Source organism: Erpetoichthys calabaricus, chromosome 3, assembly GCF_900747795.2.
Source record: "Erpetoichthys calabaricus chromosome 3, fErpCal1.3, whole genome shotgun sequence".
Taxonomy (NCBI): domain Eukaryota; kingdom Metazoa; phylum Chordata; class Cladistia; order Polypteriformes; family Polypteridae; genus Erpetoichthys; species Erpetoichthys calabaricus.
Window position 1 is genome coordinate 86777532 of NC_041396.2, and position 19865 is coordinate 86797396.

General features: G+C 41.4%; 1 protein-coding gene across 2 annotated transcripts in view; it reads right to left on the bottom strand.

The window, feature by feature from the left end:
- Positions 1 to 15315, bottom strand: part of LOC114648168 (FYVE, RhoGEF and PH domain-containing protein 2-like) — an 81694-nt gene extending 66379 nt beyond the window's left edge. For both annotated transcript variants that reach the window (XR_007934439.1, XM_028797041.2), the window contains exon 1: positions 15136 to 15315. Coding sequence is in view for 1 of the 2 variants with exons in the window: in XM_028797041.2 (XP_028652874.1) it covers positions 15136 to 15209 (74 nt within the window). In the remaining variant the exon portion in view is untranslated. The remainder of the gene's footprint in view (positions 1 to 15135) is intronic.
- Between the last annotated feature and the right edge of the window lie 4550 nt (positions 15316 to 19865).

Here is a 19865-nt window from a genome sequence, read left to right on the forward strand (position 1 = left end):
AAATCATAATCTAATAAACTAACCAAAATTTGTGTTCAACAATTCCTGTCAAATTCCTGTGTGCCTGAGAAATATAACTAACTACACTGTGAAGTTCACAATATCCATATAACTTGAACTCTAGGGAGCTGATGATGGCAAACTTTAAATAGTTGTGGTGATGATGTGCCATGCTGTGCCTTCTGGCTGTCATGTTGCTAACAACAAGAAACCTATTTGAATTTCAGAATGGCAGCTCCCACAGAAAATAAAATCGTGTCATGCAAAAAAAAATAACATGAAAAAATAAGAACAGTAGGAAAACAAGACTGAATGTACAAAATAAGTGCAGAATGAGGCTCTGCAAATTAAAAAAATAATTTGTGACTTGTTGGGGCATCTCAGAGCCCAAAACTTAGACACAACTGCACAGTCCTATGTTCTAAAGACCTTTTATCAACAACAGTACCTCTAGAGGTTCTCTTCCATAATAAACACAGTACTTTCTCTTTTTGCTTCCTCCACTGCTTCCAGGAAAGCTTTGTGCCTCCTCCCAACTCCCTGAATGAAGTAAGGGAGCTCCATTTATGCTGGACCCAGGAGTGCTTCCTGTGCCCAAACATTGCACCCAGGAGGCACTTCTGGGTCATGCAGAACAGCCTTAAAATAAGAGGGTCCTCTCCCTCTGCACTGCCTTCTGGTGGCACCCTGAAAATCCAACAGGGCCGCCCTACAGAACTGCACTTCCTATGCAGTCCTTTGAGTGACCACAGCAGAGGCATGCCAGAGGAGCACTGCCACCTCTCACACTGGGGGAGCAACTGTTCTTGTCAGGTACAGGTAGTCTCTTGCTGTACATCCATTATATCTTCTCCCTCTAATGGGAAGGTTAGGAACCATCCTAGCTGGGATGCACATCCATCCAAACTGTCTTTTCTCTTGGCCAGATAAGAGACTACTCTATATTCCAACTGGGATACCGGCCCATCCATTATGTCTATCACTCGTGATGCTGCTTTTTGCAAAAACATACTGCTTTTCAAGGTTATGTATGTTTGCTTTAAAGCAGGTCTGAAGATGCATTGCCCTTTTTTTCCCTGTAAGTGTAGCTGATATCAGCCGACAGATGTTTATGCTTCTCCCTTCCCAGATTGACTGGCCCACCTTATAAACATGTGTTGCTGATCCATCTTATAATTTCAGAGGCATCTTCCAGATGAAAATTAGTTTGAATGCACCTAATGGAGTAATTAAAAGAATAAATAAACTCAGAAACAAAAGGGAAGAACCTGTCCTGGTAGCACAGTTGAGTAGATCATTTAATTTACATTTTAAAAAAGTTACACCCTCTTTACTTCTTATATTACAAACATGTTCTATGATACATTAATGGCTTTAAGGCAGATGGTGCATTACAAAACTCATTATTTATTTAGAAGACTTTCAAATCAATGTAAGCTATTTTCTATTACTGCCTTATGGGAGCTTTACAGAAAATATTCCCCCATGCTTTTACCAGCATTTACAAGATAGGGTGTGTCTCCATTTATGAACACTTAGGAACGTACAAATGGAAGAAAAGCCAGCCTCATTATTCTAAAATCTCACACACAACTACTGAAGCAGCTAGAAAGAGGTACCTGTCTTATTCCTGTGCCGAACATTAGTCTCTTCATCATTTTTCTTTGCAAAAAAACCAAAAAAACATTCCGCTTATATTATGTCATCGGCAGCTCTCATTTGGTCTTGTTCTGCATTTTGATGGCCACTTCCCTTCCTCATTTGATGCATGTTTCTATCTTAGCTGTACAACATGTGTGTACATTGTGTGTTCATAAACAGTGTAGCCTAGTGGTTAAGATAAGACTGTCCAAACGGAAACGTTGCCTGTTCAATTCTCTCACACTAATTCAAAGCATGTGGACACCTCTACTAATTAGTGGATTCAGCTCTTTTTACAAAAAAAACTTTGCTAACAACATGTTCATAAAATAAAGTACATAGCCATGTAATCTCCATAGGCAAATATTGGCAATAGAATGAAGAATTCAGTGACTTTCACTGTGGCACTGTCATAGGATGCCACTTTTCCATCAAGTCAGTTTATCACATTTCTACCCTGGTCAATTATAAAAGATGTCCTTGGGTTATACATTTTTTAAGAATTGGCAACCCTGACCTGCAGCCATGTCCCAAAATTTAGAGGAAAGGTTTTGCCAGATATTGCCAGATTGGCTCATAAATATATAAATTGGTTCAGATATATATATTGGTTCAGATACATTGGTTTGAATACAGTAATCCCTCCTCCATCGCGGGGGTTGCGTTCCAGAGCCACCCGCGAAATAAGAAAATCCGCGAAGTAGAAACCATATGTTTATATGGTTATTTTTATATTGTCATGCTTGGGTTGGAGAATGGATGGATGGATGGATGCTTGGGTCACAGATTTGCGCAGAAACACAGGAGGTTGTAGAGAGACAGGAACATTATTCAAACACTGCAAACAAACATTTGTCTCTTTTTCAAAAGTTTAAACTGTGCTCCATGACAAGACAGAGATGACAGTTCCGTCTCACAATTAAAAGAATGCAAACTATATCTTCCTCTTCAAAGGAGTGCGCGTCAGGAGCAGATCATGTCAGAGAGATAGAGAAAAGCAAACAAATCAATAGGGCTGTTTGGCTTTTAAGTATGCGAAGCATCGCGGCACAAAGCTGTTGAAGGCGGCAGCTCACACCCCCTCCGTCAGGAGCAGAGAGAGAGAGAGAGAGAGAGAGAGAGAGAGAAAAACAAACAAGCAAAAATCAATACGTGCCCTTCGAGCTTTTAAGTATGCGAAGCACTGTGCAGCATGTCGCTTCAGGAAGCAGCTGCACAGAAGGTAGCAACGTGAAGATAATCTTTCAGCATTTTTAGACGAGCGTCCGTATCGTCTAGGTGTGCAAACAGCCCCCCTGCTCAATCCCCCTAGGTCAGGATCAGAGAAAGTCAGTGCGAGAGAGAGAAAAGTAAGTTGGGTAGCTTCTCAGCCATCTGCCAATAGCGTCCCTTGTTTGAAATCAACTGGGCAAACCAACTGAGGAAGCATGTACCAGAAATTAAAAGACCCATTGTCCGCAGAAATCCGCGAACCAGCAAAAAATCCGCGATATATATTTAAATATGCTTACATATAAAATCCGCGATGGAGTGAAGCCGCGAAAGGCGAAGCGCGATATAGCGAGGGATTACTGTATACCATTCAGATATATCCCTCGCTATATCGCGCTTCGCCTTTCGCGGCTTCACTCTATCACGGATTTTATATGTAAGCATATTTAAATATATATCGCGGATTTTTTGCTGGTTCGCGGATTTCTGAGGACAATGGGTCTTTTAATTTCTGGTACATGCTTCCTCAGTTGGTTTGCCCAGTTGATTTCATACAAGGGACGCTATTGGCAGATGGCTGAGAAGCTACCCAACTTACTTTTCTCTTTCTCTCTCTTGCGCTTTCTCTGATCCTGACGTAGGGGGTGTGAGCAGGGGGGCTGTTCGCACACCTAGACGATACGGACGCTCGTCTAAAAATGCTGAAAGATTATCTTCACGTTGCTACCTTCTGTGCAGCTGCTTAGTGAAGCGACATGCTGCACGGTGCTTCGCATACTTAAAAGCTCAAAGGGCACGTATTGATTTTTGCATGTTTGTTTTTCTCTGTCTCTCTCTATCTCTTTCTCTCTCTCTCTCTCTCTCTCTCTGCTCCTGACGGAGGGGGTGTGAGCTGCCGCCTTCAACAGCTTTGTGCCGCGCTGCTTTGCATACTTAAAAGGCAAACAGCCCTATTGATTTGTTTGCTTTCTCTGTCTTTATGACAGTCTCTGCTCCTGATGCACACTCCTTTGAAGAGGAAGATATGTTTGCATTCTTTTAATTGTGAGACGGAACTGTCATCTCTGTCTTGTCATGGAGCACAGTTTAAACTTTTGAAAAAGAGACAAATGTTTGTTTGCAGTGTTTGAATAATGTTCCTGTCTCTCTACAACCTCCTGTGTTTCTGCGCAAATCTGTGACCCAAGCATGACAATATAAAAATAACCATATAAACATATGGTTTCTACTTCGCGGATTTTCTTATTTCGCGGGTGGCTCTGGAACGCAACCCCCGCGATGGAGGAGAGATTACTGTATATATATATATATATACTGTATATTGGTTGAAATACATTAGTTAAGATATAGATATTGGCTTAAATAGATTGGTTTAGATACAGTATATCCATTGGTTCAAATACATCCGTTCAGATACTGTATATATATTGGTTGAGATACATTGGTTGGATATATACAGTGGTGGCCTTAGGGATATACTGGGGCCTAGGGCTGACCAACCCCATGTGGGGCCAGTTACGTCAAATGCTGTTACTGGTATGTCTGGACTGTATAAACTTGCATGCAAATTTAATAAAAATAATGTTAACATACACCAGATTTTCTCATTACATTATTCAGCTAAATTTTTGCAAGATAACACATGGACTTTATCAAAATATAACTGGAGAATATAACTTGACACATCCGCTTGAACAGGACACGTGGACCTCAAAAGTGGGGCCCCCTTAGGCACAGGGCCTGAGGCGGTCGCCCCACTTGCCACCCCCAAACGTTGCTTTTAGATATATACAGTAGGTCAGTTCAGATTTACACAATCTTGGCCAAACGTTTTGAGAATGACACAAGTATTGGTTTTCGCAAAGACTGATGCTTCAGTGGTTTTAAAACTTTTTGTCAGATGTTTCTAATGTATACTGAAGTATAATTACAAGCATTTCATACGTTTCAAATGCTCAACTTGTGTGCTAAATCCTGAGTGATGGCAGCGTATTCTTGCATAATCAATGCTTGGAGTTTGTCAGAATTTGTGGGTTTTTGTTTGTCCACTCAACTCTTGAGGATTGACCACAAGTTCTCAATGGGATTAAGGTCTGGGGAGTTTCCTGGCCATGGACCCAAAATTTTGATGTTTTGTTCCCCGAGCCACTTAGTTATCACTTTCGCCATATGGCACGGTGACAGACTCCAAGCATTGTTTATGCAAGAATGGACTGCCATCAGTCAGAATTTGGCCCAGAAGCTGATTGACAACATGCCAGGGCAAATTGAAGAGGTCTTGAAAAAGAAGGGTGAACACTGCTAACATTGACACTTTGCATAAACTTAATGTAATTGTCAATAAAAGCCTTAGAAACTTATGAAATGCTTGTAATTATACTTCACTAAACCATAGAAACATCTGACGAAAAGATCTAAAAACAAAGCAGCAAACTTTGTGAAAACCAATACTTGTGTTATTCTCAGAACTTTTGGCCACCACTGTACATTGGTTTGGATAGAACGGTTGGGATTTACAAGCAGGTACAGCACGGCCACCTAAGTTTAACATTGCTGTTTCACTTCATCATTGCTTCAACATTGTTGTCATTATTGTAGATATTTTATACAATAAGCATATGACTGTTGTTCACGTTTTATTTCGTAAGCCATCATGGTTGGGGTCCTCAATTTCAAAGCACGTTTTTTTCTTTTGTTATTTAAAGCACTCACACAGATGCCTGCCTCCTCGCCCCGCTCCATCCCACCCCAGCTCGCTGCGCCTGCTTCACTCGCTCCCATTGGTTTCTATCATGACAAATTTTTCTCAAAAGCCGAGTTATCAAAAAGCATTGATTGCAGCCTCAGTACATCCCATTTTTTCACCTCATGAAACCTTTTCTTTATCACTGACCGAATGCCACATGGTGATTCTGGTATTTCTTTCATTAAAGCGTGTTCTATGTAACGGTTTGTGAGGAATGGATCTATACAAACCAATTTATATATATCTCAACCAATGTATATATCTGAACAGATGTATTTAAACCAATGTATCCCAACCAATGTATACAGTATATCTGAATTGATATACAGTATATCTGAACAGATGTATTAAAAGCAATGTATTTATTCAAATCAATGTATCTGAACTGAATATTTACTGTACAAGGCAATCTTTTTTTCCTGAATGGCCCCTCATACAAGGGATATGCAATAAAGTATTAAATATGACCTCTTTAATAGACCTACCATTGCTGTGTACTAAACATTATGTTGCCCTGAAATGATGGAGACCAGGTAGAAAAAGTGTTGCCATTTCTATGTGGTGTAATCGAAATATATGCAAATCCACTTAAATGAAAGTCTGCAACGTGCACTTTAATCACAGCTTGTTTTATTTGTAATTTCAAGCTGCGGAACTGAGGAGTAAATCAAGGAAAAATGTACCTTTGTCCCAAACATTATGGAGGGCACTGTAGTATTTGAAGTATACAGGAATTCATACATTGAAAAATAACAAATTATTGAAATGCAATAATGATGTTTGAGTTAGTTATTATATCAAATAAAATGTTTACTGTACTCTTTACACGTGACCTACAAACCTATAACAATCAACAACAATCAAAACAACTTAGGACAATCTAGATAAGAACAGTCCATTCAGCTCAAAGCTTGCCAGGTTTATCCACTTAATTCTTCCAAAATAATTTCAAGTCTAGTAATCAAGACTAGTAATGCCATATTAATGAGAAAATAAAAAGAGTCCTGTGTGAGTGAGGATGGTTTGAGATGAACTGAAGCAAACCATAACCAAGAGTTATATAAGGGATGAGAAAACAAATGGCTTAACATATACTGTAGGTAAGAAGTTAATGGCTGTAAATTGTATTCAATTTAATGGCACAACTTAAGACCTAAGCTTTTGTCTTTTTACTGGAAAGAGGACTTCTGCGTTTTCTAGAGTGGCATATGTACTCAGAGTGCATGAAGCGTTGATCTTTGGTGTGTGATTATGCTTGCTAAGAGACTGCTCCTCATCAGGTGAGGCGAACAGCTTTTTTTAAAGATAAATTGATGCAGACAGAACTTCCTAAATGTTACAACCAATTCATAGGCTCTGCAAATGTGAAATCTTTTAATGTACCAGAGGCATGGAGTCATGGATGTCATCAAAAGAACATTTAAAGCAAAAGCAAGTTGCTGGAACTTATTGCTGACAGCAGGGGTACTCAACTGAACTCTATGGCAGGAACTCTGCTCCTGGAGCACCACAGTGGCCACAGGGTTTCGTTCCAGCCAGTTTCATAATTAGAGGGCAGGCCTAGCAGATAATTAAATTTGCTATTTAATTATATGAATTATATAATATAATTATAAGAACAACATTAGCCTTCATGATTTCAAGAAGGCTTTCTATGTCCTTCACCAAAGCCATTCTTTCTTTATCTGCACCTGCTTGTCCAGTTAAGGGTCTCAGAGGCCACAAACCAACCCTGATCCTGCTCTAGGTCACCACAGTGAACATGTAGGAACACTCCTTCACTACTACACCAATTAAAATCTAATATGATTGTTTTTTGGGGTTTGTGAAGTGAGACAATGCATGCAGACCCAGGGAGAACATGAAAAATCCAGAATGCGGTGACCAGGCCAGGATCTAAATCAAGTTTTGTGGAATTGTGAGGCAGCAGCACTAGCAACCATTAACAGCCTCCTTCACCAGTACTGGACATCTATGAAAGGTTCTTTACTTTAAAGTTCAATTCATCTATATTTTGTACCTATAAAGATGACACAATTACAAAGCAATGCACAAAGCAAAGAACATTAAAAGGCAGCCGATAAGGAATCCTCTTTAATAAAATCCCTGTGTGCGTCCAGGTGTCCGTGTGTGGGTGTCTTCTGGTGAAGTGCGCATGCGCGGGGCACGGTGCGACGCGCGACATTACTGTCAGAGAAAGTTAGAGGCGTTTTACTGAAATACAAACCAGTATTACTGCGAGAAGAAATTAAAGGTACACAATACAGTGACGCATATTACAGCCACATACAAGCCAGTATTACTGTCAGAGGAGATTAAAGGTATATTACCGATGTACAAGCCAGCGGACGTACAAGACGGTATCCTTCAATAAGGGCGCGCACAAAAAGGCGAGCCTCAAAAGGGCGACCTCAGTTGGGCGCAGCGAATAAAGGTGCACGTAAATAAAGATCTGCACCTTTGTTGCTCTTCACATATTCCAGAGCCATTTGAACTAAATTATCTATGAACGCCTTTATTCGCCGTGCTCAATTGAGGTCTCCTTTTTGAAGCTCGCCTTTTTGTGCGCGCCCTTATTGAATAGAGCCATACAAGACAGTATTACTGTCACAGAAAATTAAAGACACACAATACACGGCGGCAGCCCACGAAGAACGGTCAGCTCAGCAAGTAAACATCAACAAAAGAAAGGCAGAAAGAAAGAAAAATACGACCAACAAAAAGAATGAGGTCAAAGTCCCTTGCCATTTAATATAGACTGTTCCTACTACTGTTTATGCAGTACTGTTCTAGCGCCCGTTATTGTAACGGGCTAAATGACTAGTACTTGATAATGTGCTTGTGTTCTCAATAATGTGAATGGTGCCGTACGGTATACACTTTATATAAATACTTTATGAATGCAGGGGCATAGCCGAGAACTAAATTTCAGAGGAGATGAGAAAGTACATGAATTAAAATTCCATCTAACATTAACCTGTTGGAACTGTAATAAAATACAGGGGTGGGCAAAAGTGGTGAGTACGTGAAACACAGAGTTTATTCTTGGATTATTATGTATTTATTAATTATTGTACTATTTATTTGTATTATTTCTCTTCTTATTTGTCTTCTTCTTATTTTTATTATTAAAGTGTGCTTGATTGTAGCAAGTAGACTACAAGAATGAAGGCTGGCAATTTGAGCACTTACGAGACTGGACCTAAGTGCACTGTGCCATTGTGACATTCTTTTGAGTTAATAAAGCTATTGTAATAATCATAACCTGCATGTCTTTTTCCATATGAACAACTGTAAACCTAGTTTAGCCCACCCAAGTATATTTCAGGGGGCTCAGACCAGAAATCCCTACCAGCTTTGCATGGATGCTGTAAATTAGTAGTGATTTACAAGTATACATTGTGCAGGATACATTCAAAGAGTTAGACTTGCATGATTGTCCAGACTATTTCAATTTTGAGATACTTTTAATGTGCTTAACAGATCTTAAATTGCAGGTTAGATTTACAATCTCTTGAAATGATTTCCTGACAGTTTAAATCATCTACAATCAAATTCCTTAAAACCATCGGTGTGGGGACATCTGTGCAAGTGTGCCTGCCATCACCCTGCCCAGGGTTGATTCCTGGCTGACACCTGATGATTCTGAGATAGTCACCAATTCACTGTAGCACAGAACTAAATAAGCAAGTAAAGAAAATGGGTGGATGAGTTTATGGGTTGTGCCTCAGCTGCTTCAAATAAAAATTGTGAAATACCCTCGAAAGGGTGGAACATTTGATCTTCAGAAAGCTGTAAGTAGTCATTGAGGATGTGCAAATGATGAGGAGCTCTGCACTTTCTGTCAGGCTCAATCTTAATAATAATAATAATAATAATAATAATAATAATAATAATAATAATAATACGGTGGCACAATGGGTAGCGCTGCTACCTTGCAGTTAGGAGACCTGGGTTCGCTTCCTGGGTCCTCCCTGCATGGAGTGTCTCCGTGTCTGTGTGGGTTTCCTCCCACAGTCCAAAGACACACAGGTTAGGTGCATTGGCGATTCTAAATTGTCCCTAGTGTGTGCTTGGTGTGTAGGTGTGTGTGTGTGTGTGCGCCCTGTGGTGGGCTGGCACCCTGCCCGGGGTTTGTTTCCTGCCTTGCACCCTATGTTGGCTGTGATGGGCAGACTCCTGTGACCCTGTAGTTAGGGTATAGCGGGTTAGATAATGGATGGTACCTTTCCCATGCTCAAAGTGACTTCATAGAAATTTAGAATGAACAACAGGACATACACAACATTGAATACAAGTAAAATCGGTGTAAAAGACTAAATAATTATAAAAAAGGATATGCAAAGCTTTGAAATAGATATAAAACTTTGTAGATTATTAATAGAATTGTATGTTCAATCCTGTAAGACACAATGAAGGCAGAGCAGGTTGGGTGTGATGTGCTTGCTATGTAAGGACTCTTGCAGCCGAGTTTTGAACCAATCAGAGTTGTGATATAAGATTAGAAGTGGCACCTACCATTGGGGAGTTACAATAATCGATGCGGGATGTGATAAAAGCATGGACAAGTTTCTCAGCATTGGAAAATGAGAAGAATGAGCAAACACAGGATATGTTATGGAGGCAGAAGTAAGAAAGTTTTTAATGTGGTTAGAATAAGAAAGGGAAGAATCAAAAATGACACCAAGATTGCTTGCAGAGGAAGAAGCTCTGATAAAGTCATCACCAAGAGTGACTGAAAAGGATCTCAGTTTCTTAAGATGAGCTTTAGTGCCAAGTAGCATGGCTTTGGTTTTGTTCTGTATTTCATCCAGGTTTTAATTTCACTGAGGCATGTTGTCAGCTAAGAAAGCTCTGATGAACTTGCACTTTTAACACTGAAATATATTGGAGTATCATCTGCATAAAAATGATAGATCAGTCCAAAGTTATGGCCAAGGAGAAGCATTTAGACACAGAAGAGCAGTGAGCCAAGGACAGAGCCTTGTGGAATCCCTTGTGTGACTGGCGCTGAGCTGGACATTGTGTGCCCTGCAAGGAAGCCTGCTTCATAATAAAGTGGACATCTACCAGGTACTGCTGCAGAAGAGCTTTTCTTTTAAATGCCCAGCCTGTGTTGCATCAGCTGTGAAAAGCATGATTCCAGAATGAATTAATGAATTAAGTTTCCTTGAAGTCAGTCAGTCAGTCATTTTCTAACCCACTTAGTCCTGAACAGGGTCACGGGGGTCTGCTGGTGCCTATCACAGCCAGCATAGGGCACAAAGTTGGAACAAACCCTGGACAGGGCGAGTGTTATAGCACAGCCTGAAAAGAAAAAGGTCTTCTGCGGCAGGCTTTGGTTTCCTAAAAGTGTAAAGAAATTATCTTATTATTATGAGTAAAAATGGGAACCAGCCCTGGACGGAATGCCAGTACACCCCAGGGCAAATTCACATACACATACACGCTCCCCCAGAAAATATACTGAATTACCAAAGTTTAGGAGAAAATCCTCATGTAAACAGAAACAGAACCTGAAAACTTTGGATTGGAGATTTAAACCCATGATACAAGATGTATGAGGCAGCAGTAGCTGGCCTCTGAGCCACAGTGCCTATCCCTTTAAAATTTAGCACAAATAAATTTGTGTTAAAAATAATCAGGCCGTATCTGCACCAGCTGGACTGGAGCCACACACCCACAAGCAGGCACTCATGCGTTTGTACCACTATATGTCTGAGGACTTCCTGTTGTTACCCTCACAGTTGTTTTGAATTTATAACCTTTGACACTAGGCACAATGTTTTTCACTTGAAAAGAAAAAGTTTAAAGTATCCTTTCACAGGCTGGGATGGTCCCTGAAGGTGAGTTGATCAGAACTTGCTATCTGCATGAGCACATTTACCTGAAGTCCACTAGCATCACACAATTACACTAACACTTTGAACACAGTAGCCACTAGATGGACAGCATGGCCTTGCGGGTATTAACGCTATTACTGTCTGCGAGCCACAGAGGCTGCCTGAGGTCTAACAGTTAGACTACTTGTCTCTTTGAGCTGTCTTGTGCAATATTAAACACGATAAAACGTTCTGAAATTTCTTAAAATGAACATGAAGTATATTTATATGATATTTAAAGATCGGCAGCTAACAATTTTAGATATTTCAAAGTGAGCTGAAAGACCAATAGAAAAAGAGCACAGGACATTGGAGGGGAATAAGCCGTAAACCAGCTGAAAATCACAACCAGTCATCTGACTTCTATGAACTTGGCAGACAGGAATTATCACCTTTTAATTCTTACTGGCACGTCTGATGTAATTTGCATGATATGTAATGACAACCACCTCGCGTTTGTCCTTCAGAGCCTTGACTGAACCTGTTGCAGCCGCCTCAGACACAAAAAGTTCACCCTAAATCCAGATATCACAGTTCAGAGTCCAGCACTCCCCGATTGTGCTCAGTCATCCTCGAGTCTGTTTCTTAGAACTTAAAATCAAACACGTTGCAATTTATTCTTAGATCTTTGCGTAGTCATTCCATTTTCAGTTTCTATGTGTTAAACAGTAAGAGGAAATCAAAATGGTAACTGTGTTAGACACTGTGTGTCTGGGAAGCAACCTGCACTTTACAATACGATATGTGTCGTCTTCGACCGCACCACATCACCCTTGCAGATTGTACAATTGGACCATTTGGAAGGCTGAAACTGAATAAAACAAACTGATTCTCCTGTTGGGCCAGCTTTCAAGATAAATAGTTGTGCTAATAGTAGTAGTAGCAGTGTTGTCATGTGTACAGAGTAGAATGAAATCCTTACTTGCATGTCTGACCAACATGCCACACATCTGCACTCTGAGGTGCCATTATAAACAAGGCTTAGGTCCATCCTAATGGTCTCTTCTTATTCAAGACTCATGGCAAAGAAAAATCACAATGTTTGCAGGTCAGCCCCATACAAAGAATCATTCATTAATTCATATGTCAAACTATCTTATTCCAATGAAAGGTCTCAGGGAGGCAGGGCTTATTCTGACAGGTTTGATTGGTCCTTCAGTGAATTTACCTGATTGGTTGCTGGGGAGAAACCGTCCCTCAATATGATATCAGTCAGTCAATGGGCATATTCACAATACACATTCTGTTCAATTTAACGTCCTCATTTGGACTAACCTGAGCAACCCGGTGATTAGGGGAAGTAAAATATCCAGAAAAAAATACCCACTCAGACGCAGTAACAATGCACAGACTCCACACTGGCTGAATATTTCAGCTCTCGGGCAGTTGTACTAAATACTCTGCCATCCTACAATATTAATCCATCCATCCATCCATTTTCCAACCCGCTGAATCCGAACACAGGGTCACGGGGGTCTGCTGGAGCCAATCCCAGCCAACACAGGGCACAAGGCAGGGAACCAATCCTGGGCAGGGTGCCAACCCACCTACAATATTAATAACTTACCAAAATAAGCAGCCCAACAGGTCATGCCAAAAAACTCTTGCCGACTACACTACAAAGGCCTATGAAGTCACCATCAGGAAATAAATAATGGTTGTGTTGTTAACATTGTTTGCAAAAAAAACAATTCAATGCCCATGACATGGATGCTGTTCTGATACATTCACCTGTTTTGAGGTGGGCTCAAATGACCTTTTTCCTAGCCCCCAACTGCAAGTCACTACATCACTACACTGTGCCACTGTTTACACAGAGTCTGCATATTCTCTATGTGTCATTCTCCATTTTCTCTGGGTACTTCACTTCATACAATATGTCAAGGGAATACGGAACAATTAATGGAATACTCTGAAGAGATGAGGTATTGGGGCAACTTGTCTATGAGCTAACCAAGCAATCCTGATTGACCAGATGATCTTCTCCTATTTATAAGATTGTGCAAATGTCTAACAGCTCACCTAAGGCCTGCCAAGCAGACCTGAAAGAAAACAGTGGATCAGCACTTATCATACATTTCACTCAAGGTTGGCTGGTGGCATTGTATTATAGTCGGTTACTTAGTCTGTGTCACTGTGATTAGGGCAGGAAGACATGAAATTAGATAGTGGCATACCAACTTTTGTGGGGGTACACAAGCATGGAGCACAGCCATGACATGGACAATGTATTAAAAGTGTACCAGTGTTTGTGATGAAAGAAAGTTGAAAGATCAAATGGTGTTAAGACGAGAACTCCTTCACACCCCAACACAGCTCTTAGATCTAACTGGCCTAACAGAAGGCCAGCTCTTGGAGGACCTCACTAATTGACTGTGTGATTCAACACTAAACTCAACATTAAACATACAGCACCTTATATGATTTCTAGTCAGAAGAGTTGTAAAATGTAACAACTTCAGTTGTTGGGTCTCGTTGCCTTGAGGATTTCAAGTTAAAAGACTAGGAATTGCAGGGGATGATACATTACATGACTCCTCACTGTTATAAACTTCTGAAGTATCGTGAGCTCAGCACACGCTGATAGACAATTAGAGTGCTGCCTGAAAGCACTGCTGCCTGTACAGACGCTTAGCAGGTATCTCTGCCCTTTTCTTTCTCCTATTTCCATTCTGTCACGTTATAACAGACATCGGACAGACAAGCCTCTCTTCGGTTTGCACAGTCCAAAACTCCCCACTTTTGTTTTTTTCCTTGCAACTGTATTGTATGCATTGTATTTCTGCATTAGCACTTATTGGTGGTCAGCTCTTGGACACACACAAGCCTGTCCACCCCTACTACTTAAGGGAAAATTGCTTTTGTCAAGCAAATTGCAGAATGGACTGCATGAGTTGTTGGAGTTGTCACAAATGAAGTCTACAACTGAAAATCATTGGAAAAGTCATGCAGTGTGTGGTGGGTTGTTCACCAGCAATTACTTTCATGCTGTACAAGGTGCCAAGAGAAATGTTTGGTGTCAGCACATGTATCATCTCCATGTATGTCTGATGCCATTAAGAAACTGCTGTACTTTTCTATTTTATAATTCCTAAAGTAACAATTGGGTATACATGTACTCACAGCTGATTAATTCAGTGTTGTAAGGTGCCAGAGCCTATCACAGCAGCATTGGGTGTAATGCAGGAACCGATCATAGATGGCTCCCCAGTTAATCACAGGGTCCACTTATCTGCACAGCCACTCTTATACTTAATTTTAGGAACGTACCACACAGATCTTAAAGAAAAGCTGAAGTAGAGAAAGAAAAACGGGGAGGATGTTTATCTTGTACATAAATAGCAATAAGAGAGCAGAATTCAAACCCAGAACATCAGATCTATGATGTTAGCTGTGCTAACCACTGCAACACCCAAAGTAACCTGGTATACAAATGAAATTAGACTACTAACTGACTAACCAAGAGTAAGACGTGAAAGTTACATGCCTCAGAGGTAATCTCTCACCCAAGGAAGGCTTCCACCTGATTTCTGGCTGCTTCTTGGCTCAAATGGTCATCACACCCAATGACTACAACTAAGGATCTTCACATTATCTGAAACACCACAACACTGTCCACACAGGTAAAAAAAAATAAGCCCATCAGTTACTTACTTGCCATCTTCAAGTTTAGAGACAATATCCAAAACAGAGACTGACTTCCGGTCAACACCTGTGTCATTCATCATCAGCCTCAGAAATGGTGGAAAAAGCAGGAGCAAGTGTTACAGATGTGAGGCCGTCTGACTGAAGAAGCAGGGTATCCTGCTCTGTATCACTGAGACATGCGCTCAGCACTTTCTGGAAAAAGCATTCGCTGGTTAATAAAAATCACCACAAGAGGAAGAGAAACAAAGCCCGCAAGCCAAAATTAAAGTGGGGGAGGGATGCTTGCGCAAACGCAAAGCTGGCTGAAATAGAGGTAGCCCATTTTGCTCTGGAGATTATTCCAACAATAAAGATATTGATTCTATTGCTTATTTTCCAGCTTTCTTTAATTACTAAAGAAAATCTGGGGGGCAGGAAAGAGCTTCAGCATGTCAGGCAAATTGATGAGGATCAAAGGTTTCGTATCTCATATGTGCTGGATTAACAAGGTGCAGAGCGGAGCCACGTGCTGAGCTTTCTAAAAACAGGAGTGATTTCTTCTTTAATGGGTCACTTAAATGATGCCTGCTTTTTTGGAAACCCCAGTGGCTGGCAGTCATGAAGTACAGTGAAGACTCTTTGCCAGTTTTGAGTCTACAGAATTGCAGGGATGGATGGTGGTGGCAGCAAATAAATAGCAGTCTGCTTTTCAGTTGGTATCCCCTGAGCAAAAACCACAATGTAAAACGTTATCCATCCATCCATCCATTGTCCAACCCGCTGAATCCGAACACAGGGTCACGGGGGTCTACCAGAGCCAATCCCAGCCAACACAGGGCACAAGGCAGGAACCAATCCTGGGCAGGGTGCCAACCCACCGCAGGACACACACAAACACACCCACACACCAAGCACACACTAGGGCCAATTTAGAATCGCCAATCCACCTAACCTGCATGTCTTTGGACTGTGGGAGGAAACCGGAGCGCCCGGAGGAAACCCACGCAAGAAACGGGGAGAACATGCAAACTCCACGCAGGGAGGACCTGGGAAGCGAACCCAGGTCCCCAGATCTCCCAACTGCGAGGCAGCAGCGCTACCCACTGCACCACCGTGCCGCCTGTAAAACGTTAGGCATCATCAAATCCACTTATTCTAATTAAGGGTCATGGGAGCATTGACAGCATTGGTTGTCAGGCATTCTCACATGTATACCAACACTAATTCATAAAGGACCGATTTAGATGTCTAGGATATGGAAGGAGAAATCAGAGTACATGGAGAAAAGCTCACAAAAGCACAGTGAGAACATGCACTTCCACACAACTAGTGCCCAGGAACTGAGCTCAGGAGCAGTAAGGCAGCAGTGCTAACCACTTCATGGCCATGATGTACAATTTCCCTGTGTGTTTGTGTCAATTCACAAATGAAGGTCAGTTGATCCGCTTGCAGCCAGCTGCTGGGAAGATAATCTGAGCGTGCATACAAGAAGTCAGCTGCTGACAAAAATCAAGACAATTCTAGGAGGTTACTGCAGTCTTTCTATAAATGACTACTCAAGCAGCTGTAGTCACACTTCCCAACCCTGAGTCTCACAACTGAAGTCACAATCTAAACACAGAGTTTGTGCAACTAAATAGATGCAGCTATTAGTATGCCAAATGTGATTATGCTTAAGGCCACCAGATGATGTAACTGATTGTCTGCTACTGCATACTTTAACATGGCAGGATGTCTCCAAACATTGTAACTTCTGCGTGCATAAGCTACAATTGCTACTGAAATTCATTACCATCTTGTACCTGTAAAGGACTGGAATTGCTGCATGATAATGTCAGACTGCACACTGCAAATGTCATTCGTGATTTGTTACAGAGGTTTGCATGAAAGTTGTTGGACCCTCCACCCCACAACCCATGACCTCCTATTATCTTTTTGTCTCTTTGCTCGTTTCAAAAACTCAGTCATTCAATGGTGATGTGCAAAATGCTACCACCTCCTAACCACAACACTCTTTCCTCATGGCTGGGATGTTTTAGGTTTAATGATGGAACAAATGCCTTGACAAGCTTTGCGATTACATGGATGAGTAGATTTTAATAAGACTTTGCTTTGTATGAATGTGAAAGATCAAGTTACTTTATTCTTTAAAATAACTTTGTAAGTAACCAAACATAATGCATCCCGATCATACTGAGCAAAGGACAGGCTCAATACGAATAAAATGTATTAAGTAGTGAAACCACAAGGGGGCATCACTGAGCCCCAAACCACAGACATAGTAATGCCCAACACAATTCCAGGTTCAAATAAAAGTTTTTTATTTGCTTCCAACACATTCTTACACAAACACCAGCCACAATGCACAATTATCAATTCTCTACTTCCACCTCCTTTAGAGTGTTGCCTGCTGTCTCCCAACTTTGACTCGATTAAGTGCAATAGACTCTAGCTGCAGACCTCCAGAGCTCCACTTCATTGAGGAAGTTGTCACTTTATATCATGCGTCAGTGATAACACCTGGTTAAACTATGGTTAAGTTTAGGGTTGGTGGAGGGTTATCTGACTAAATTTAAGTAAACCAAGTGTTAAAAATCTACAATCCAATTGTGGTCTTACTGAATCTCAGATCTGTGGATGTCTGCAGCTGGATACATCACATTAAGTGATGGAACAGGCTCTTTTTAAATCCAACCTAGAAGGTACTTGTGATCCCGGGTCATGTGGAAAACAGGGTAGACCTTCTCCAGCAGCGCCCTCTTATGGCATTCAAACACCCTGACAGGGCTGTGTTTTTGGACTCCAAGTCCCTCAATTGGGTTCAGCATTGAGGAACACTGACATCTGTCATTTGAAGGAATGAACTGCTCCTGGTTATGACCATTTGCCCAGCCAATCCATTATGGCCTCCTAGCTGGGCAAGAATGCCTGTTCATCCTTCATGGCATCTACTGTAGCTACACCAATGGAACAGGGTGCAGCCTATGATTCAACATCTTGCATGTGAATGCTCCACCTAGCCGCAGTCAGTGTGGAGTACTTGGCTCTGCTGAAGTGTATGTATGAATGTGTCCTGTAACATATTGGAAACATGTCCAAGGTAGTTTCCTGGCTTGCCCACAGTGCTTCAGGATAGGTTTGAGCTGGTGTGAGAATGTTATGTTATGTTACACCCATCAGACCGCATAAAATGCTGTTGTGGACTAATCATCAATAGACCTTTGATTTCAAAGAAGTCATAGGTTTTGCAGTCTTGGTTTTGGGCTTTGGTATAACTATGAAGTCCAATTCTTGAGGTGCACACTCATGGGCAGTAGGTTAACTAAAAAGATATTGTGATGGGTGCAGATATTGAGGAGTTTCCTGGCACTACTGAGTTGCTCCCTCTCGCTGTTCTTGAAGGAAATACAGGCTTTCCATGTCATTGCTTGCCATATGATTCTGTTCTTGGCACAGTGGTGACATCTCACAGCTCTTCAAGACCTCCAGTGGTATGAAGCAGGGCTGTGTACTTGCCCTAGTCATGGTTTACTTGTTGTTTACATACATCCTGAACAATGCTGTGTATGACCTTGAAAGAGGGTGTATCTGGAGTGTAGACTAGACAGGTCCCTTTTCCATCTCTGAATACAAGGACCAAGACATTTGAGAGACTTATCCTATCTGCTGACAGTTGCACCCTCACGGCACACCGGGAGTCTGACCTTCCAGTTATCACCAACAGGTCCACTGAGGCCTCTTAATACTTCAAACTCATGATCAGCCTCAATAAGACAGAGGACCTCAATCAGCCTCCTCCAGGCTCTACAGCTCCTTCTCCTGCCATCCACATTCATGGCATCCAGATGAAGGTGACTCAGGGAGCATTATCTCTTCGAATGGCACACTTGATCAGGAAATAGCAGCACTCATCAGCAAAGCCAGCCAGTCCTTGGGTCTCCTTCAGTCTTCTGTGATGAATCATAGGAATCTCAAGCTATTAACCAAGGCCAAAGTATGCAAAGCAGTTGTGCTCTTGAGCCAAGAGCGGGGTGCCGTACCAGAGACATAATAAGCAATTTGTGGGCTTCCACACGAAAGCCCTGTTCTCAGTTTTGGGCATCAGAAGGCTGGACAGGATGGAGTATTGCACACAAGGTTTGAGGCCATAATTCTGAAAGCCCAACTTTGCTGGATTGGCCATGTAGTTTATATGAACAGCTTCCTGTATGCCAAGCCAGATTCTTTATGGAATTCTTGTTCAGGACCACAGAAAGACAATATATCCAAAAAATCTTACAAGGACTGTATCAAAGACGGCCTGAAATCCCGGCAACAAAAAGCTTGAGTTCCATGCTGAGAACATTGTGGACTAATAGTATTCAACTTACTGGTGGCATCCACTGGATTTGCTGTTCATGCTACGCATCCTAACTTGGAGCCCCCTTGCCATCTGTTAGTTCATTCTAGTGGTGCACAACAATTGTGTTGACATAATAATTAGCTAATGCTGGTTTTGCTGAAGTGAAAAAGGGAAGTTCTATTATGAAAATAAAAACTTCATGCACACACATATGAGCTTTTAACTGGTTAAGAGTGCTTTAGGAGGCTTATCTGTGAGGGACATAAGGTAGGGAGATCACTAGAGGAAGGCATAAGTGATATCATTATTTTATTGTGAAGAAATTATGACCAATTAGAAAGACAATACCTAGGTTTTTCACCTTGGTGTGCTGGATCTCACAGTGTGTATCTACAGAACAAATGAATCTGTTTAA